Source organism: Pseudophryne corroboree, chromosome 7 (genome assembly GCF_028390025.1).
Source record: "Pseudophryne corroboree isolate aPseCor3 chromosome 7, aPseCor3.hap2, whole genome shotgun sequence".
In the NCBI taxonomy this organism is placed as follows: domain Eukaryota; kingdom Metazoa; phylum Chordata; class Amphibia; order Anura; family Myobatrachidae; genus Pseudophryne; species Pseudophryne corroboree.
The window spans coordinates 352,770,565-352,793,937 of record NC_086450.1 but is presented as its reverse complement, the minus strand read 5'-3'; the positions used below and the strand labels follow the sequence as shown (position 1 = coordinate 352,793,937).

The 23,373-nt window shown below is 40.3% G+C and overlaps 1 protein-coding gene across 1 annotated transcript in view; it reads right to left on the bottom strand.

The window, feature by feature from the left end:
* Window positions 1-244: 244 nt before the first annotated feature.
* LOC134944180 (hemicentin-1-like) overlaps window positions 245-23,373 on the bottom strand; it is a 35,618-nt gene continuing 12,489 nt past the window's right edge. The window contains exons 7-9 of the mRNA XM_063932756.1: window positions 3,746-4,531; window positions 569-673; window positions 245-438 (exon numbers count right to left, since the gene is read on the bottom strand). Of these exons, the coding sequence (XP_063788826.1) occupies window positions 245-438; window positions 569-673; window positions 3,746-4,531 (1,085 nt within the window). The remainder of the gene's footprint in view (window positions 439-568; window positions 674-3,745; window positions 4,532-23,373) is intronic.

Below are 23,373 nucleotides of genomic sequence, written 5' to 3'. Positions count from 1 at the left end.
AATAACTGAGCATTATTTATGCATATTAATGTGGACTGAAATACTACATTATTTTCAGTGGTACCCTCATTAGGATTAAGTTTCTAGCTGCGATAATTAAATGATGTGCTAATGGGCTATAGGGGTATATGAGTACTATTTGTGGCACTAGAGGTGCTATTAGCCTATTATGAATATTATGGTTATGTATTAATTGTTTTTTATTCTGTGATACTGGCCGGTATCTATATGTTTGTTTTTTAATTCATGTGATATACATATAAAAATATTTTTCCAAAGTGAGAAGTGCAGTCTCAATTTGTATATATTGTTCTTTTTCCTTGGAGGGGATTGGGATCATCCTTTCGAGATCAGCTGCTCTCATTTTAAGCTCCAGGTGCAATTCTGTGCTATAGTTTTCTGCAATGTTGTTACAGTATCTGGTCAACTCAGACCAGACTAGTAAAAAAAAATTGCACCACATCATTTCTCTGTTGGTTGCATCTGGTAAATACATTGTGAAAAAGAAACTGTATTATTTCCAACATCTGCAGAATTATCATGTGGTGTGTTATTATGTGTTACATACCTAGAACTTCCAGTCCATCTTTGCAGTAACATCCTTTAGCTCCATTCACCACTTTGCATTCCTCATCCTCTGCACATGAGCATGGCTCAGTCCATGAGGCTGGATCTATTTTATAAAATAATAGTTAGGGGTTGTAGAGCTTTTCAGTATTTATTTATTTTTACATTAGATAACTAGTTTTGGAGTCCCCCAGATCATCCTTAATTTTGATTTAAAACACACACATAAAAAAAAATCAATGGCTCCCCCTGCAGCAATGGAATGGGTCAGACTGTGGAGGACATAAGAGGACCACTCTGTGGGTACCAGGAATGGAGTAAGTATTCAGTAAGGTAAGGACCAAGTCAGGAGAGGGCAGGACATAGTGGAGAGCAGGGACTTGGTGTGGCAGGGCAGAGTGGGTCTCTTTACTAATCTATCATAAACAAGCATACAGTAGTTATTAAAAGTGTGGCATTGCCCATAGCATCCAATCAGATTCTACCTATCATTTATAAAATGTACTAGTTAAATGGTAACTACAGTAGTATCTGATCAGTCTTTCTGAGCAACACCTCCACTTATCCTTTAGAAGGTTTGAATAAATCTCACGCTATATAATAGTTTAGTGACATATTCATCATTGTAGACGGGATAGCCTCTTTTAATTAAGCATCCAACTCACGATGAGTTGCGGTAGTGGATATTTTATTACAAGAGCAATTCAGCATTACTCTGGTGCGGGGACATATGATCCGAAAGCATGTGTCTCCATGATCAGTAATACTGATACTATAGTAGCAGTGATACTTACTAGTGTCAGGTCGGCCACAGGTAACTTTTACCTTTTTCAGAGTAGCAAAAACATTGTAGGTTACTGAACGTGAACATACAGGAACATGGTATTTTGCTTAGTCTGAAAGGGTCCTTTAAAAAAACAAAAAAAAAAAAAAAACAACAACGGATCAAGCAACCCAGCATTTCTTCCTGGGTAGAGACCAGAGTTGAACATGGGTTCAACCTGTGTCACGGTGTAGTGTGAGCGGGTAACTCGAGTTGATGCAACCTGGGACCTGTTCACAACATAACAAGAGTCGGAGCTTGGAGATGATCTCATCTCCAAGCAATGGTACTGCATCCTGTGCGGTTAAGTTGCCCGGTCCTGCCGCAAGTGTGAAAGGGGTCTTGCCTGGTCGCACCCGGGTTGATCCCATGTATAAAATCCCGGGTTTGATCCACCTTTTGTAATCTGAAAGGAGTATAACTGAGGAGAACACAGAGGAATCTGCTCAATCCTTCTTCAGAACTCCGGAGCTCCGTCCCATATGAAGGCGTAGGGTTCCGGGAATCAACTTGCATTAATTCTCCCAGCAAACTCTGAAAACTGGAAATTGATGAATACTAAGCTGTCCTATTGGTCCCCTAATAATGAATGAGTCCGTAACAAAATACATACGGAATCTATCATTTCTGCATGTGTAATGCGCTAATTAGAAATGATGAATAGTCCCATATCCTCCAACATGGGTGGTCACTTCGAGTTGATCGCTAGCTGCTTTCATTTGCTGTGCAGCGATGAGACAAAAAAACGGCACTTCTGTGCATGTGTATGCGGCGCAATGCGCACGCGCGAAGTAATTTTGCAACGAACGATGTAGTTTCACACAAGGTATAGCAAAGCTTTTCAGTCACACTGGTGGCCGCAGAGTGATTGACATGAAGTGGGCATTTCTGAGTGTCAACTGACCGTTTTCAGGTAGTGTTCGAAAAAACGCAGGCGTGGCTGGGTGAACGCAGGGCGTGTTCATGACGTCAAAACAGGAACTGTACAGTCTGAAGTCATCGCAAGCGCTAAACTACTCTAAAACTGACCTACTCTAAAACTGCGCAAAAAAATTATGCCGCCGCTCTGCGATCCTTTCGTTCGCATTTCTGCTTAGCTAAAATACACTCCCAGTGGGAGGCAGCATAGCGTTTGCACGGCTGCTAAAAACTGCTAGCGAGCGAACAACTCGGAAAAGACCACCATGACCCATTCCATTAGGTACAAAATGTTCTGTTCCTGGATTTTCTTGCCAGTGGCAGTTGCAGAGGTGTGGCTGCAGCACAGTCAAAAATTCAAATAGGGGAGCCACACCAACTTCCATTAAGTCCTGGCAGGCAATGTTTGGCAGTTTTTGGTAGCAGTAGGTGTAGCTCCCCTATCTGAATTTTGGACTGTGCTGCAGCCCCACCTCTGGAGCCCCCACTGGCAAGGAAGAACAGGAACAGAGCATTTTGTACCTAATGGAATGGGTCATGTTGGAAGGTATGTAGTCCCTGTAATGAGAACTGAATGAGTTTTGCAAATAACCATTTTGGAATTTCTCCTGAAGTACAAATGTATTTGACTGAATAGTTAATTTTGTTTTTAAAACATTATTACACTTTGAGTGCCCTTCTCCCCTTAGATACATATAGATAGACAGACAGACAGACTGACTGACTGACTTATATTGATGGTGCAATATAAGTCAATGTTAATTACATTTATTTGTATTGTTGTTCAGAAGAGATCAGGAAGGCAGCAGTTTAGTACATCTTTGGAAGAGTGTGTCATGTTCCCTTCAGTTTTTACTTTATTATGTAGCTTTACAAACAGTTATATTACATGCCTGTAGTTTGCATTTTTCAATAAGAATGATCCACACAATGGGCCTAATTCAAGGTTGATTGCAAAACAACATTTTCCTCAAATGGGCAAAACCATGTGCACTGCAGGTGGGGCAGATATAACATGTGCAGAGAGAGTTAGATTTGTGTGGGTTATATTGTTTCTCTGCAGGGTAAATACTGGCTGCTTTATTTTTACACTTTAGATTTCAGTTTGAACACACCCCACCCAAATCTAACTGTCTCTGCACATGTTATATCTGTCCCACCTGCAGTGTACATGGTTTTGCCCATTAGAGGAAAATGTTGTTTTGGAATCAACCTCAAATTAGGTCCAATATACACTAGAGTTCTTCAATGTTCTCCACATGTTCTTCAACTGCTATAAATTGTAACTACTCCATTCCTCCAGTCAATTTAAGCACATATACAGTTTCCCATGAACAACTATTATGTCTCCTTTTTATTTATGTTTATAAAAGAGTAATAGCGTGGTGACAATGTAAAGCTAAATACTAATAATAAATTATACAGTAATTCAATTACCTGTGCAAAAAGCTAGTGGGCATTTGGGTATTCCATTTAATTTGTACACATGATATCCAAGCGGACAAGCTTTGACTTTGACAGTGGTTCTCCAGTGGCAGCAGTTCTCATTCCAGGTAGCACAGGCTGTAAGGGTTATAATTCCTTCATCAGGTGAAGGATGTGATCCATTTATCCACATCGGTGCCCCAGTGCTGCATTTCTCTTTAGGCACACAGCCTTCTGGAATACGAATTCCCCCTCTCCCTGTAAATCTGTACCATCCAATTTTATTTCTGTCACAATGACTACCAAACATATTGAAGGTGCTTCTCCAGGGCTCATTGATGGTGATATAGTTTATGCATGGATCAGAACAGTTGACAGACTCCACTTGTTTTAAACATTCCATCCCTTGATCACATATATCTGTTGTACACGCTTCAGGGTGACACTGGAACCCATCACCATAGTGTCCGGCCTTACAGGAACAAGAATAACTGCCTGCACTGTTACTGCACATTGCCAGAGGATGACACTCATTGAGATCAGCATCATAGCATTCATCAATATCAACACATACGTCTTTTACACTTCTGGTGTATCCACTTCTGCACTCACATGTATAAGAACCAAGAGTGTTGACACAAATGTCAGAACAGTTATTAGACCAGTAGAAGGCACATTCATCAATGTCACAACATGTAAATCCATCTCCGATGAACCCTTCATCACAAGAACATTCTTTATTGCCAAAATATTCTTCACATGTAGCATTAGGATGACAGTCAGAACAGTATGCTGTAACTGATTGCATATTGAAAGCATTAGTATCAAAGACTTCTCAAATGTTTGGAAATTTAATACATAGACCAGTGGTTCCCAAACTTTCTTGAATCACGGCGCCGTAGAGTATCAATATTTTTTTCATGGCACCCCTTGTCTAAAAGGTTTTTTATTAATAAATTTGGGGGAAAAATCTTAAATAAATTGTGCATACCTGTCATCCTTAGGGTCAGTTATGTGACGTTATACAGAGTTGTGTTTCTGATTGTACACATGTATTATGATTGGCAGACACTATCACTGGTTTTGTCTATCACTTTGACCATACTGTACATAATTTGATTTGGTCCTGGACCACCAACCCAAGGCACCCTTGCAAGAGTCTTGCAGCACCCAGTTTGGGAACCACTGACATACCACAAAAAATAATGATATTGTTTTATTACCATGATACTAAATCCAATGCTCTTACAATAAATTACCATCAGGAAGATTATACCCCAAAAGCCCACAGAATACATGAATTGAGGTTCAAAAGATGTTGGAGAACATGTTTTTGAGCAAGATTGGGAATGGACAATACTGGTAATCTGCAGGTAAGGAAGGGTAAGAGGGATATGGTATTTTTCCTGCATGGCTGTGAAAGTAGTAGGGGCAAACATTCATAGATATCCAGAAATGTATCAATTTTGTTAAGTGTCCAGAACAAGGCCATGATGTGAGAACAGCTCATGGGAAACAGAAGATGTCTACAGAGCGGAGAAAGTGGGGAATAATGTGTGTAAAGTGAAAAATGTCTACTCGTCTGGTTCCAAAGAGAGAGGGGAAATTGAATCAATGGGTGAGTATTCGCTGAAGCTGGTCTGTGAATCAACTAGGGGAGGTAGCTAAGTCCCATGTCGAGGGTGAGGGCATTTTCAATATCCAAAAAAACACACACCTGGCGCTTTGATTGACTACAGATGAATGCAGCAATCCCAAAAGGGTCCTTGGTTTTAACCCTTATTATAGAGCCACAAGAAAAAAACAAAACTGGGACTGCGCAATTCACTCTGATATGGATATTTATTATCTCTTAAAATTAATCTCTTAAAAATACATATAAACACATATAATATTAAATGCTGGCCAGCATCACATAAAAATAATATAAAATCAACCTATATATTACCAATAGATCTAGTAATTAAAGATATATTACTTGATTCTAATGTAAACCTATTACATCCTATATCTTAGATTTTGTACAAAAATTAAATGAACCATTAATAACTTTCTCCAAGGAATGAGTAATATCACTTCAATTCAATTTAAAACAGGAAGAATTGTCCAGCGCTTTTCTATGCTTAGTGACGTCCAGCAATGCTGGGTGATTTTTCCTTTTTAATATTTATATTCTGTCCCAGCATAGATTTAATTAATATCTCAATCCAAGCCAGAAAGTCTCTCTCCTCAATTGAAAACCATCCACATTCAATTAAGCACTTTGAACCACGTTATCCTTATTCCGGGCTTCTGCCGTTTAGCTAAGCAGATCATACACAATATTAGCCTCTTAAAAAGCAAGTATAATGTTCCCCTCTTTCAGGGTATAATACTATGCCTGTGCAGGTGTCCTTGGATAATCGCTCCCGGCTATTGCAGCCTTATCTGGAGTCTCCGGGTTCTCACTGCAATGTGGTTATATTTTCAACCACTGTGGGGTTTCATAAGCATGCGGCCGGCCGGCCCGTTAATGTCTCAGCTGCTGCCTCCTGTACGACAGTCTCCGCTGCTACCTCCTAACAAGACAGACGCGTTTCTCCGCCTTCTATTCCGTCGGCGGCTTCTTCAGTGTCAGATATTCATGCTTTGCTTCCTCTAGTTTAAATACCCACCCGCGCCAATCGCGCGTGCGTGTCAGTGCTGCGGATCAAGCCTCATTATCCTTTTGCGGATCAAATATCATTATCCTTTTGCGGATCACAACTCATTATCACTTTGGCTTCCAATACATGTCTTAAAATCTTTATATTCCCGATCTTATTTTTTCTTTATTTATTTCTTTATGGTTCACATATGTGTTGTATACTTATAATAATATAAGGTCATATCTATACCTCTAATCATTGCTATTTTTGGAGCATATAATTAATTCTAACTATAAAGATATATAAGTAATTACTAAATAATAAACTATAAATTATCAGTGATTAATTACTAAACAATCATCAATCATATCTTGAATATACCATTGGTATCGCTCAAAGCATATTTCCTTATGAATTCTTTAGTACTAAATAATATCATATTTAACTCCCACCATGCTTAGTACTATCTATATAAACATATGTACAGTAGTATATTTTTCCTCTTAAGCATTCCTAGGCATTTTTTCTAGAGATGAGCGGGTTCGGTTTCTCTGAATCCGAACCCGCCAGAACTTCATGTTTTTTTTCACGGGTCCGAGCGACTCGGATCTTCCCGCCTTGCTCGGTTAACCCGAGCGCGCCCGAACGTCATCATGACGCTGTCGGATTCTCGCGAGGCTCGGATTCTATCGCGAGACTCGGATTCTATATAAGGAGCCGCGCGTCGCCGCCATTTTCACACGTGCATTGAGATTGATAGGGAGAGGACGTGGCTGGCGTCCTCTCCGTTTAGAATAGATTAGAGAGACACTTGATTTACTAATTTTGGGGAGCATTAGGAGTACTCAGTACAGTGCAGAGTTTTGCTGATAGTGACCAGTGACCACCAGTTTTATTTATAATCCGTTCTCTGCCTGAAAAAAGCGATACACAGCACACAGTGACTCAGTCACATACCATATCTGTGTGCACTGCTCAGGCTCAGGCCAGTGTGCTGCATCATCTATTATCTATATATAATATTATATATATCTGTCTGACTGCTCAGCTCACACAGCTTATAATTGTGGGGGAGACTGGGGAGCACTACTGCAGTGCCAGTTATAGGTTATAGCAGGAGCCAGGAGTACATAATATATTATATAGTGAGTGACCACCAGACACACAGTGCAGTTTATTTAATATATCCGTTCTCTGCCTGAAAAAAGCGATACACACAGTGACTCAGTCAGTCACATACCATATCTGTGTGCACTGCTCAGGCTCAGGCCAGTGTGCTGCATCATCTATATATATTATATATCTGTCTGACTGCTCAGCTCACACAGCTTATAATTGTGGGGGAGACTGGGGAGCACTACTGCAGTGCCAGTTATAGGTTATAGCAGGAGCCAGGAGTACATAATATTATATTAAAATTAAACAGTGCACACTTTTGCTGCAGGAGTGCCACTGCCAGTGTGACTAGTGACCAGTGACCTGACCACCAGTATATATAATATTAGTAGTATACTATCTCTTTATCAACCAGTCTATATATTAGCAGCAGACACAGTACAGTGCGGTAGTTCACGGCTGTGGCTACCTCTGTGTCGGCACTCGGCAGCCCGTCCATAATTGTATATACCACCTAACCGTGGTTTTTTTTTCTTTCTTTATACATACATACTAGTTACGAGTATACTATCTCTTTATCAACCAGTCTATATTAGCAGCAGACACAGTACAGTGCGGTAGTTCACGGCTGTGGCTACCTCTGTGTCGGCACTTGGCAGCCCGTCCATAATTGTATATACCACCTAACCGTGGTTTTTTTTTCTTTCTTTATACATACATACTAGTTACGAGTATACTATCTCTTTATCAACCAGTCTATATTAGCAGCAGACACAGTACAGTGCGGTAGTTCACGGCTGTGGCTACCTCTGTGTCGGCACTCGGCAGCCCGTCCATAATTGTATATACCACCTAACCGTGGTTTTTTTTTCTTTCTTTATACATACATACTAGTTACGAGTATACTATCTCTTTATCAACCAGTCTATATATTAGCAGCAGACACAGTACAGTGCGGTAGTTCACGGCTGTGGCTACCTCTGTGTCGGCACTCGGCAGCCCGTCCATAATTGTATATACCACCTAACCGTGGTTTTTTTTTCTTTCTTTATACATACATACTAGTTACGAGTATACTATCTCTTTATCAACCAGTCTATATTAGCAGCAGACACAGTACAGTGCGGTAGTTCACGGCTGTGGCTACCTCTGTGTCGGCACTCGGCAGCCCGTCCATAATTGTATATACCACCTAACCGTGGTTTTTTTTTCTTTCTTTATACATACATACTAGTTACGAGTATACTATCTCTTTATCAACCAGTCTATATTAGCAGCAGACACAGTACAGTGCGGTAGTTCACGGCTGTGGCTACCTCTGTGTCGGCACTCGGCAGCCCGTCCATAATTGTATATACCACCTAACCGTGGTTTTTTTTTCTTTCTTTATACATACATACTAGTTACGAGTATACTATCTCTTTATCAACCAGTCTATATATTAGCAGCAGACACAGTACAGTGCGGTAGTTCACGGCTGTGGCTACCTCTGTGTCGGCACTCGGCAGCCCGTCCATAATTGTATATACCACCTAACCGTGGTTTTTTTTTCTTTCTTTATACATACATACTAGTTACGAGTATACTATCTCTTTATCAACCAGTCTATATTAGCAGCAGACACAGTACAGTGCGGTAGTTCACGGCTGTGGCTACCTCTGTGTCGGCACTCGGCAGCCCGTCCATAATTGTATATACCACCTAACCGTGTTTTTTTTTTCTTTCTTTATACATACATACTAGTTACGAGTATACTATCTCTTTATCAACCAGTCTATATTAGCAGCAGACACAGTACAGTGCGGTAGTTCACGGCTGTGGCTACCTCTGTGTCGGCACTCGGCAGCCCGTCCATAATTGTATATACCACCTAACCGTGGTTTTTTTTTCTTTCTTTATACATACATACTAGTTACGAGTATACTATCTCTTTATCAACCAGTCTATATTAGCAGCAGACACAGTACAGTGCGGTAGTTCACGGCTGTGGCTACCTCTGTGTCGGCACTCGGCAGCCCGTCCATAATTGTATATACCACCTAACCGTGGTTTTTTTTTCTTTCTTTATACATACATACTAGTTACGAGTATACTATCTCTTTATCAACCAGTCTATATTAGCAGCAGACACAGTACAGTGCGGTAGTTCACGGCTGTGGCTACCTCTGTGTCGGCACTCGGCAGCCCGTCCATAATTGTATATACCACCTAACCGTGGTTTTTTTTTCTTTCTTTATACATACATACTAGTTACGAGTATACTATCTCTTTATCAACCAGTCTATATATTAGCAGCAGACACAGTACAGTGCGGTAGTTCACGGCTGTGGCTACCTCTATGTCGGCACTCGGCAGCCCGTCCATAATTGTATATACCACCTAACCGTGGTTTTTTTTTCTTTCTTTATACATACATACTAGTTACGAGTATACTATCTCTTTATCAACCAGTCTATATTAGCAGCAGACACAGTACAGTGCGGTAGTTCACGGCTGTGGCTACCTCTGTGTCGGCACTCGGCAGCCCGTCCATAATTGTATATACCACCTAACCGTGGTTTTTTTTTCTTTCTTTATACATACATACTAGTTACGAGTATACTATCTCTTTATCAACCAGTCTATATTAGCAGCAGACACAGTACAGTGCGGTAGTTCACGGCTGTGGCTACCTCTGTGTCGGCACTCGGCAGCCCGTCCATAATTGTATATACCACCTAACCGTGGTTTTTTTTTCTTTCTTTATACATACATACTAGTTACGAGTATACTATCTCTTTATCAACCAGTCTATATTAGCAGCAGACACAGTACAGTGCGGTAGTTCACGGCTGTGTCGGCACTCGGCAGCCCGTCCATAATTGTATATACCACCTAACCGTGGTTTTTTTTTCTTTCTTTATACATACATACTAGTTACGAGTATACTATCTCTTTATCAACCAGTCTATATATTAGCAGCAGACACAGTACAGTGCGGTAGTTCACGGCTGTGGCTACCTCTGTGTCGGCACTCGGCAGCCCGTCCATAATTGTATATACCACCTAACCGTGGTTTTTTTTTCTTTCTTTATACATACATACTAGTTACGAGTATACTATCTCTTTATCAACCAGTCTATATTAGCAGCAGACACAGTACAGTGCGGTAGTTCACGGCTGTGGCTACCTCTGTGTTGGCACTCGGCAGCCCGTCCATAATTGTATATACCACCTAACCGTGGTTTTTTTTTCTTTCTTTATACATACATACTAGTTACGAGTATACTATCTCTTTATCAACCAGTCTATATATTAGCAGCAGACACAGTACAGTGCGGTAGTTCACGGCTGTGGCTACCTCTATGTCGGCACTCGGCAGCCCGTCCATAATTGTATATACCACCTAACCGTGGTTTTTTTTTCTTTCTTTATACATACATACTAGTTACGAGTATACTATCTCTTTATCAACCAGTCTATATTAGCAGCAGACACAGTACAGTGCGGTAGTTCACGGCTGTGGCTACCTCTGTGTCGGCACTCGGCAGCCCGTCCATAATTGTATATACCACCTAACCGTGGTTTTTTTTTCTTTCTTTATACATACATACTAGTTACGAGTATACTATCTCTTTATCAACCAGTCTATATATTAGCAGCAGACACAGTACAGTGCGGTAGTTCACGGCTGTGGCTACCTCTGTGTCGGCACTCGGCAGCCCGTCCATAATTGTATACTAGTATCCAATCCATCCATCTTCATTGTTTACCTGAGGTGCCTTTTAGTTGTGCCTATTAAAATATGGAGAACAAAAATGTTGAGGTTCCAAAATTAGGGAAAGATCAAGATCCACTTCCACCTCGTGCTGAAGCTGCTGCCACTAGTCATGGCCGAGACGATGAAATGCCAGCAACGTCGTCTGCCAAGGCCGATGCCCAATGTCATAGTACAGAGCATGTCAAATCCAAAACACCAAATATCAGTAAAAAAAGGACTCCAAAACCTAAAATAAAATTGTCGGAGGAGAAGCGTAAACTTGCCAATATGCCATTTACCACACGGAGTGGCAAGGAACGGCTGAGGCCCTGGCCTATGTTCATGGCTAGTGGTTCAGCTTCACATGAGGATGGAAGCACTCAGCCTCTCGCTAGAAAAATGAAAAGACTCAAGCTGGCAAAAGCAGCACAGCAAAGAACTGTGCATTCTTCGAAATCCCAAATCCACAAGGAGAGTCCAATTGTGTCGGTTGCGATGCCTGACCTTCCCAACACTGGACGTGAAGAGCATGCGCCTTCCACCATTTGCACGCCCCCTGCAAGTGCTGGAAGGAGCACCCGCAGTCCAGTTCCTGATAGTCAGATTGAAGATGTCAGTGTTGAAGTACACCAGGATGAGGATATGGGTGTTGCTGGCGCTGGGGAGGAAATTGACCAGGAGGATTCTGATGGTGAGGTGGTTTGTTTAAGTCAGGCACCCGGGGAGACACCTGTTGTCCGTGGGAGGAATATGGCCGTTAACATGCCAGGTGAAAATACCAAAAAAATCAGCTCTTCGGTGTGGAGGTATTTCACCAGAAATGCGGACAACAGGTGTCAAGCCGTGTGTTCCCTTTGTCAAGCTGTAATAAGTAGGGGTAAGGACGTTAACCACCTCGGAACATCCTCCCTTATACGTCACCTGCAGCGCATTCATAATAAGTCAGTGACAAGTTCAAAAACTTTGGGTGACAGCGGAAGCAGTCCACTGACCAGTAAATCCCTTCCTCTTGTAACCAAGCTCACGCAAACCACCCCACCAACTCCCTCAGTGTCAATTTCCTCCTTCCCCAGGAATGCCAATAGTCCTGCAGGCCATGTCACTGGCAATTCTGACGAGTCCTCTCCTGCCTGGGATTCCTCCGATGCATCCTTGCGTGTAACGCCTACTGCTGCTGGCGCTGCTGTTGTTGCCGCTGGGAGTCGATGGTCATCCCAGAGGGGAAGTCGTAAGCCCACTTGTACTACTTCCAGTAAGCAATTGACTGTTCAACAGTCCTTTGCGAGGAAGATGAAATATCACAGCAGTCATCCTACTGCAAAGCGGATAACTGAGGCCTTGGCATCCTGGGTGGTGAGAAACGTGGTTCCGGTATCCATCATTACTGCAGAGCCAACTAGAGACTTGTTGGAGGTACTGTGTCCCCGGTACCAAATACCATCTAGGTTCCATTTCTCTAGGCAGGCGATACCGAAAATGTACACAGACCTCAGAAAAAGAGTCACCAGTGTCCTAAAAAATGCAGCTGTACCCAATGTCCACTTAACCACGGACATGTGGACAAGTGGAGCAGGGCAGGGTCAGGACTATATGACTGTGACAGCCCACTGGGTAGATGTATGGACTCCCGCCGCAAGAACAGCAGCGGCGGCACCAGTAGCAGCATCTCGCAAACGCCAACTCTTTCCTAGGCAGGCTACGCTTTGTATCACCGGTTTCCAGAATACGCACACAACTGAAAACCTCTTACGGCAACTGAGGAAGATCATCGCGGAATGGCTTACCCCAATTGGACTCTCCTGTGGATTTGTGGCATCGGACAACGCCAGCAATATTGTGTGTGCATTAAATATGGGCAAATTCCAGCACGTCCCATGTTTTGCACATACCTTGAATTTGGTGGTGCAGAATTTTTTTAAAAACGACAGGGGCGTGCAAGAGATGCTGTCGGTGGCCAGAAGAATTGCGGGACACTTTCGGCGTACAGGCACCACGTACAGAAGACTGGAGCACCACCAAAAACTACTGAACCTGCCCTGCCATCATCTGAAGCAAGAAGTGGTAACGAGGTGGAATTCAACCCTCTATATGCTTCAGAGGTTGGAGGAGCAGCAAAAGGCCATTCAAGCCTATACAATTGAGCACGATATAGTAGGTGGAATGCACCTGTCTCAGGCGCAGTGGAGAATGATTTCAACGTTGTGCAAGGTTCTGATGCCCTTTGAACTTGCCACACGTGAAGTCAGTTCAGACACTGCCAGCCTGAGTCATGTCATTCCCCTCATCAGGCTTTTGCATAAGAAGCTGGAGGCATTGAAGAAGGAGCTAAAAGGGAGCGATTCCGCTAGGCATGTGGGACTTGTGGATGCAGCCCTTAATTCGCTTAACAAGGATTCACGGGTGGTCAATCTGTTGAAATCAGAGCACTACATTTTGGCCACCGTGCTCGATCCTAGATTTAAAGCCTACCTTGGATCTCTCTTTCCGGCAGACACAGGTCTGCTGGGGTTGAAAGACCTGCTGGTGACAAAATTGTCAAGTCAAGCGGAACGCGACCTGTCAACATCTCCTCCTTCACATTCTCCCGCAACTGGGGGTGCGAGGAAAAGGCTCAGAATTCCGAGCCCACCCGCTGGCGGTGATGCAGGGCAGTCTGGAGCGACTGCTGATGCTGACATCTGGTCCGGACTGAAGGACCTGACAACGATTACGGACATGTCGTCTACTGTCACTGCATATGATTCTCTCAACATTGATAGAATGGTGGAGGATTATATGAGTGACCGCATCCAAGTAGGCACGTCACACAGTCCGTACTTATACTGGCAGGAAAAAGAGGCAATTTGGAGGCCCTTGCACAAACTGGCTTTATTCTACCTAAGTTGCCCTCCCACAAGTGTGTACTCCGAAAGAGTGTTTAGTGCCGCCGCTCACCTTGTCAGCAATCGGCGTACGAGGTTACATCCAGAAAATGTGGAGAAGATGATGTTCATTAAAATGAATTATAATCAATTCCTCCGCGGAGACATTGACCAGCAGCAATTGCCTCCACAAAGTACACAGGGAGCTGAGATGGTGGATTCCAGTGGGGACGAATTGATAATCTGTGAGGAGGGGGATGTACACGGTGATATATCGGAGGGTGAAGATGAGGTGGACATCTTGCCTCTGTAGAGCCAGTTTGTGCAAGGAGAGATTAATTGCTTCTTTTTTGGGGGGGGTCTAAACCAACCCGTCATATCAGTCACAGTCGTGTGGCAGACCCTGTCACTGAAATGATGGGTTGGTTAAAGTGTGCATGTCCTGTTTTGTTTATACAACATAAGGGTGGGTGGGAGGGCCCAAGGACAATTCCATCTTGCACCTCTTTTTTCTTTTCTTTTTCTTTGCATCATGTGCTGATTGGGGAGGGTTTTTTGGAAGGGACATCCTGCGTGACACTGCAGTGCCACTCCTAGATGGGCCCGGTGTTTGTGTCGGCCACTAGGGTCGCTAATCTTACTCACACAGTCAGCTACCTCATTGCGCCTCTTTTTTTCTTTGCGTCATGTGCTGTTTGGGGAGGGTTTTTTGGAAGGGACATCCTGCGTGACACTGCAGTGCCACTCCTAGATGGGCCCGGTGTTTGTGTCGGCCACTAGGGTCGCTAATCTTACTCACACAGCTACCTCATTGCGCCTCTTTTTTTCTTTGCGTCATGTGCTGTCTGGGGAGGGTTTTTTGGAAGGGACATCCTGCGTGACACTGCAGTGCCACTCCTAGATGGGCCCGGTGTTTGTGTCGGCCACTAGGGTCGCTTATCTTACTCACACAGCGACCTCGGTGCAAATTTTAGGACTAAAAATAATATTGTGAGGTGTGAGGTATTCAGAATAGACTGAAAATGAGTGTAAATTATGGTTTTTGAGGTTAATAATACTTTGGGATCAAAATTTAAGCTGTTTTTTAGTGTTTTTTGAAAAAAACACCCGAATCCAAAACACACCCGAATCCGACAAAAAAAATTCGGTGAGGTTTTGCCAAAACGCGTTCGAACCCAAAACACGGCCGCGGAACCGAACCCAAAACCAAAACACAAAACCCGAAAAATTTCAGGCGCTCATCTCTAATTTTTTCATCTATATAATCGATCCTCTGTATATATTTCTATTTTCTTTCACTTATTTTAATAAATTGTGTATATGAACACCCCTTATTTCATCTAACTAAGGAACAGACATTCTAACCTATATATAAAAGAGAGACTAACCACCAGAACTCACATATCACCTTTTATAGACTATATACCCATCTATATCCCATTCAATTCCACTGTGTCATTAAGGCCCGATGGTACTAATGTATCTAGTCTATAGATCCAATAGGCCTCTCGTCTTTGTAGCCTACTAAATCTATCCCCCCCTCGATTGGTGAAGTTTATTAGTTCTATTCCAACCATTGTGATGTTGTTCACATTCGCTTTTTGACAACGTATTACATGATCCGATAATGGATGTCTTGCCCCTTTAATTATATTTCTCCGATGCTCCATATAGCGAATATGTAAAGTTCTCGTGGTTCGTCCCACATATTGTTTCCCGCACTTGCAGGTAATAAGATAAATAATGTAAGTGGACATACAATTTATAAACTCTTTAATAGGAAAAATCTCACCCGTAGTAAATGACTGAAAAGTCGTACTCTTTCTAGGTATATTCACACATGAAAGACAGTCCATTTTCCCACATTTATGGGATCCCATCGGTCTTACAGGCAGCCATGTATTTAATGTAGCACCTTTACCCCCTTTTTCTTTTTGAAAATGACTTGGCACCAATTTTTTCCTTAGATTATCTGCTTTTCTGAAGATAGTTTGTCCTCTAGGATCTATGCATGTTTTTAACACTTCATCTAAAAGTAACAAGGATGTGTTCTTCTTAATTACCTGACTAATCTTATACGCACAGCTATTATACTTTGTGACAAATATTTCACTTCTCTCACCCATATTCCCCATTTCATTTTTATTATTTTTATTTTTATTATTATTAGCAATACATTTGGGTCTTAATAAAGTTTCCCTATCCATAACCTCCACCTCACGGTAAGCTTTCTCCAAAATCCCCTGCGGATATCCCTGTTCCTGAAAAGAATCCAACAGTGTCCTGGCCTGTGTAAGAAACATAGAGAGCGAACTACAATTACGACGTAGTCTGACCAACTGTCCCCTAGGAATATTATCTTTCCAACTACGTTTATGTGCACTCTTATAATTTAGATACCGGTTATTATCTACTGGTTTAATGTACGTTTTTGTTACTAGTCCTTCATCCTCTACTGATAGCTCTATATCTAGAAAACATAACCTTTCAGTGCTATAACTTGTTGTGAATTGTAAACCAAACTCATTATTATTTAAACCATTAGTGAATTTCTGAAGTGCTTCTAACGTCCCACCCCAAATTATAAACAAATCATCTATATATCGACCATAGTACACCAGATCCGCCCCGAGCCCGCCTCCCCACACATGCTCCTCCTCAAAGGCACCCATATATAGGTTGGCGAAACTCGGAGCGAATCTGGCCCCCATAGCCGCACCCCGTGTCTGTAAATAATAATGTGCATCAAACATAAAATAATTATGTGTTAAAATAAACTTAATAGCATCTAATAAGAAGACACGTAGAGGGTCCGAGGTATTTCCCTGTCTCAAATAATTTTCCACTACCGATATTCCTTTTTCATGTGGAATATTCGAATACAATGACTCCACGTCACACGTTACCAAATAGAGACCTCTCCTCCACTTAATTTTATTTATGATATTCAAAAAATGTTGTGTATCCTTTATATGGGACCTCAGACCCTCTACGTGTCCCTGTAAATAGTGATCTACAAAAAATGATAAATTATTGGTGAGTGACCCTACACCTGAAATAATAGGTCTCCCAGGTGGATTAACAAGTGATTTATGAATCTTAGGTAAATAATAAAATGTTGCCGTGACTGGATGTGCACAAAGTAAAAAATTAAACGTTTCCTTAGATATAGAGCCATCTTCGAGGGCTATGTCTAATAACTCCATATATTGTCTCTGAAACAGGGTGGTGGGGTTGCCCTCCAATTTACGATAGAATTTTGTATCCCCAAGTTGTCTATAGCACTCTGTGATATAATCTTCTGTCTCTATAATTACTACCCCACCCCCTTTATCAGCTGGATTTATTGTTATACCCCTATCATCCTGTAAAGATCTCATAGTTTTTCTCTCCCCCAAGGTCAGATTATCCTGATATTTTATGTCGTGTGATTTTTCACATATTTGTTTAAAACTGGCCAGAGTCGATTTATAGAAGCTTTCTATATATGGTCCTTTAAATGCTAAGGGGTAAAAATCTGATTTCTTTTTGAAGGACTTAGTCCTAATATCAAAAATCGGTATTTTCACATCTATAGCCTCTTCCCCAGTGTCTCCCTCCTGTCCCAAACTTATTAATATGTCTCTTATTATTTCATCATCTTTATCCAAGATAATGGGTGATTCTTCACTTTTCTTCTTTTTTAATTCTTTAAGTGCAAAGTATCTTTTCCTACTAATTGTGCGTACATAACGATTAAGATCCACAAATAATTGAAATAGATTAGGTTTGGCCACTGGCGCATAGTTTAAACCTTTCTCCAATATACTTATTTCTTCTTTCGTTAATACCAATGGTATATTCAAGATATGATTGATGATTGTTTAGTAATTAATCACTGATAATTTATAGTTTATTATTTAGTAATTACTTATATATCTTTATAGTTAGAATTAATTATATGCTCCAAAAATAGCAATGATTAGAGGTATAGATATGACCTTATATTATTATAAGTATACAACACATATGTGAACCATAAAGAAATAAATAAAGAAAAAATAAGATCGGGAATATAAAGATTTTAAGACATGTATTGGAAGCCAAAGTGATAATGAGTTGTGATCCGCAAAAGGATAATGATATTTGATCCGCAAAAGGGTAATGAGGCTTGATCCGCAGCACTGACACGCACGCGCGATTGGCGCGGGAGGGTATTTAAACTAGAGGAAGCAAAGCATGAATATCTGACACTGAAGAAGCCGCCGACGGAATAGAAGGTGGAGAAATGCGTCTGTCTTGTTAGGAGGTAGCAGCGGAGACTGTCGTACAGGAGGCAGCAGCTGAGACATTAACGGGCCGGCCGGCCGCATGCTTATGAAACCCCACAGTGGTTGAAAATATAACCACACTGCAGTGAGAACCCGGAGACTCCAGATAAGGCTGCAATAGCCGGGAGTGATTATCCAAGGACACCTGCACAGGCATAGTATTATACCCTGAAAGAGGGGAACATTATACTTGCTTTTTAAGAGGCTAATATTGTGTATGATCTGCTTAGCTAAACGGCAGAAGCCCGGAATAAGGATAACGTGGTTCAAAGTGCTTAATTGAATGTGGATGGTTTTCAATTGAGGAGAGAGACTTTCTGGCTTGGATTGAGATATTAATTAAATCTATGCTGGGACAGAATATAAATATTAAAAAGGAAAAATCACCCAGCATTGCTGGACGTCACTAAGCATAGAAAAGCGCTGGACAATTCTTCCTGTTTTAAATTGAATTGAAGTGATATTACTCATTCCTTGGAGAAAGTTATTAATGGTTCATTTAATTTTTGTACAAAATCTAAGATATAGGATGTAATAGGTTTACATTAGAATCAAGTAATATATCTTTAATTACTAGATCTATTGGTAATATATAGGTTGATTTTATATTATTTTTATGTGATGCTGGCCAGCATTTAATATTATATGTGTTTATATGTATTTTTAAGAGATTAATTTTAAGAGATAATAAATATCCATATCAGAGTGAATTGCGCAGTCCCAGTTTTGTTTTTTTCTTGTGGCTCTATAATAAGGGTTAAAACCAAGGACCCTTTTGGGATTGCTGCATTCATCTGTAGTCAATTAAAGCGCCAGGTGTGTGTTTTTTTGGTTGTTCAATTGTTCTGTTGGTTACCCAGGCAGCTTTGATTGATTGGATAATTGGAGTGTTTTATTAGTAGAGATTTTTTTCATTGGTATCGCTCTAAATAAGAATGGCACAATTAACATGCATTTCGAATAGGTTAGAAAGGAGAGATCTGTACTTGAAAGGTAAAATTAATGTTAGTAGAGGAGAGGAGAGAAGTGAGGTAGCAGAAATGCATGGATGTTTTAATAAACTAGAGAATTTATGTATGGCAGAAACAAAACATTGGTGGGATCAGATATCCTTACAAAAATATGTAGATGGTAATATAATTCCGAGAGGACTAAGAATATTGAAAGAGTCCACTTTTAAAGAGGATAAAGAATTCACGGATGAGTGGAATGCCACCTTGGATAACTGTTCTAAAAAACTTATGCAGTTATTAATTAAATATAGGGAACAGCGAGTAAAAGATTTACAAATAGAAATTGAGAAAATACATATTGAATTAAAGGAGTATGAGAAAATGGTTGAATTTAAAGAAAGAGATTTAAAAGTTAATAGGAAATTATTGGAGTTTGAACAATCATTGATAGATAGAAAGGAATATAAGATGGGGAGGGATGTTAATGATTATAAAAATGGGGCATCGCGTAGTTACAATAAAGGTCACATATATGAGAGACGGGAATACAATCAAACAAAGTTTGAGAGAGGTAGAGGTAGACAACCATTTAGGCAGCAGGCTAATTATTATCAAGAAGGAGGGCCCAAGGAAAGAGGGGCAAATAATTGGAAACAGTTGCAAAATAAGAGACCCCAATTTTTTCATAAAAATAGATATCAGTTGTTAGATACACCAAGAGACACAATAAATAGAGGTAATAAACCATCTGAAACAGAGGATGATTGTGAACACACACCGTCAGAGGGAGGAGTTTTTTTAGACAGGCATCAAGAACGCAATACATGGCAGATATCCCAGTACCAGAAGAAAAGGACAAGAAACGTAGATTCTGAGGATGTAGGGGGGGGGAGAAGAAAACAGGTGGAAGACGCCACGCAGAAAGTATTAAAAGATGTAACAGGGAAAGGTATTTATAACCTGTCCAAACGGGTATTAACGAAAGAAGAAATAAGTATATTGGAGAAAGGTTTAAACTATGCGCCAGTGGCCAAACCTAATCTATTTCAATTATTTGTGGATCTTAATCGTTATGTACGCACACTTAGTAGGAAAAGATACTTTGCACTTAAAGAATTAAAAAAGAAGAAAAGTGAAGAATCACCCATTATCTTGGATAAAGATGATGAAATAATAAGAGACATATTAATAAGTTTGGGACAGGAGGGAGACACTGGGGAAGAGGCTATAGATGTGAAAATACCGATTTTTGATATTAGGACTAAGTCCTTCAAAAAGAAATCAGATTTTTACCCCTTAGCATTTAAAGGACCATATATAGAAAGCTTCTATAAATCGACTCTGGCCAGTTTTAAACAAATATGTGAAAAATCACACGACATAAAATATCAGGATAATCTGACCTTGGGGGAGAGAAAAGCTATGAGATCTTTACAGGATGATAGGGGTATAACAATAAAGCCAGCTGATAAGGGGGGTGGGGTAGTAATTATAGAGACAGAAGATTATATCACAGAGTGCTATAGACAACTTGGGGATACAAAATTCTATCGTAAATTGGAGGGCAACCCCACCACCCTGTTTCAGAGACAATATATGGAGTTATTAGACATAGCCCTCGAAGATGGCTCTATATCTAAGGAAACGTTTAATTTTTTACTTTGTGCACATCCAGTCACGGCAACATTTTATTATTTACCTAAGATTCATAAATCACTTGTTAATCCACCTGGGAGACCTATTATTTCAGGTGTAGGGTCACTCACCAATAATTTATCATTTTTTGTAGATCACTATTTACAGGGACACGTAGAGGGTCTGAGGTCCCATATAAAGGATACACAACATTTTTTGAATATCATAAATAAAATTAAGTGGAGGAGAGGTCTCTATTTGGTAACGTGTGACGTGGAGTCATTGTATTCGAATATTCCACATGAAAAAGGAATATCGGTAGTGGAAAATTATTTGAGACAGGGAAATACCTCGGACCCTCTACGTGTCTTCTTATTAGATGCTATTAAGTTTATTTTAACACATAATTATTTTATGTTTGATGCACATTATTATTTACAGACACAGGGTGCGGCTATGGGGGCCAGATTCGCTCCGAGTTTCGCCAACCTATATATGGGTGCCTTTGAGGAGGAGCATGTGTGGGGAGGCGGGCTCGGGGCGGATCTGGTGTACTATGGTCGATATATAGATGATTTGTTTATAATTTGGGGTGGGACGTTGGAAGCACTTCAGAAATTCACTAATGGTTTAAATAATAATGAGTTTGGTTTACAATTCACAACAAGTTATAGCACTGAAAGGTTATGTTTTCTAGATATAGAGCTATCAGTAGAGGATGAAGGACTAGTAACAAAAACGTACATTAAACCAGTAGATAATAACTGGTATCTAAATTATAAGAGTGCACATAAACGTAGTTGGAAAGATAATATTCCTAGGGGACAGTTGGTCAGACTACGTCGTAATTGTAGTTCGCTCTCTATGTTTCATACACAGGCCAGGACACTGTTGGATTCTTTTCAGGAACAGGGATATCCGCAGGGGATTTTGGAGAAAGCTTACCGTGAGGTGGAGGTTATGGATAGGGAAACTTTATTAAGACCCAAATGTATTGCTAATAATAATAAAAATAAAAATAATAAAAATGAAATGGGGAATATGGGTGAGAGAAGTGAAATATTTGTCACAAAGTATAATAGCTGTGCGTATAAGATTAGTCAGGTAATTAAGAAGAACACAACCTTGTTACTTTTAGATGAAGTGTTAAAAACATGCATAGATCCTAGAGGACAAACTATCTTCAGAAAAGCAGATAATCTAAGGAAAAAATTGGTGCCAAGTCATTTTCAAAAAGAAAAAGGGGGTAAAGGTGCTACATTAAATACATGGCTGCCTGTAAGACCGATGGGATCCCATAAATGTGGGAAAATGGACTGTCTTTCATGTGTGAATATACCTAGAAAGAGTACGACTTTTCAGTCATTTACTACGGGTGAGATTTTTCCTATTAAAGAGTTTATAAATTGTATGTCCACTTACATTATTTATCTTATTACCTGCAAGTGCGGGAAACAATATGTGGGACGAACCACGAGAACTTTACATATTCGCTATATGGAGCATCGGAGAAATATAATTAAAGGGGCAAGACATCCATTATCGGATCATGTAATACGTTGTCAAAAAGCGAATGTGAACAACATCACAATGGTTGGAATAGAACTAATAAACTTCACCAATCGAGGGGGGGATAGATTTAGTAGGCTACAAAGACGAGAGGCCTATTGGATCTATAGACTAGATACATTAGTACCATCGGGCCTTAATGACACAGTGGAATTGAATGGGATATAGATGGGTATATAGTCTATAAAAAGTGATATGTGAGTTCTGGTGGTTAGTCTCTCTTTTATATATAGGTTAGAATGTCTGTTCCTTAGTTAGATGAAATAAGGGGTGTTCATATACACAATTTATTAAAATAAGTGAAAGAAAATAGAAATATATACAGAGGATCGATTATATAGATGAAAAAATGCCTAGGAATGCTTAAGAGGAAAAATATACTACTGTACATATGTTTATATAGATAGTACTAAGCATGGTGGGAGTTAAATATGATATTATTTAGTACTAAAGAATTCATAAGGAAATATGCTTTGAGCGATACCAATGGTATATTCAAGATATGATTGATGATTGTTTAGTAATTAATCACTGATAATTTATAGTTTATTATTTAGTAATTACTTATATATCTTTATAGTTAGAATTAATTATATGCTCCAAAAATAGCAATGATTAGAGGTATAGATATGACCTTATATTATTATAAGTATACAACACATATGTGAACCATAAAGAAATAAATAAAGAAAAAATAAGATCGGGAATATAAAGATTTTAAGACATGTATTGGAAGCCAAAGTGATAATGAGTTGTGATCCGCAAAAGGATAATGATATTTGATCCACAAAAGGATAATGAGGCTTGATCCGCAGCACTGACACGCACGC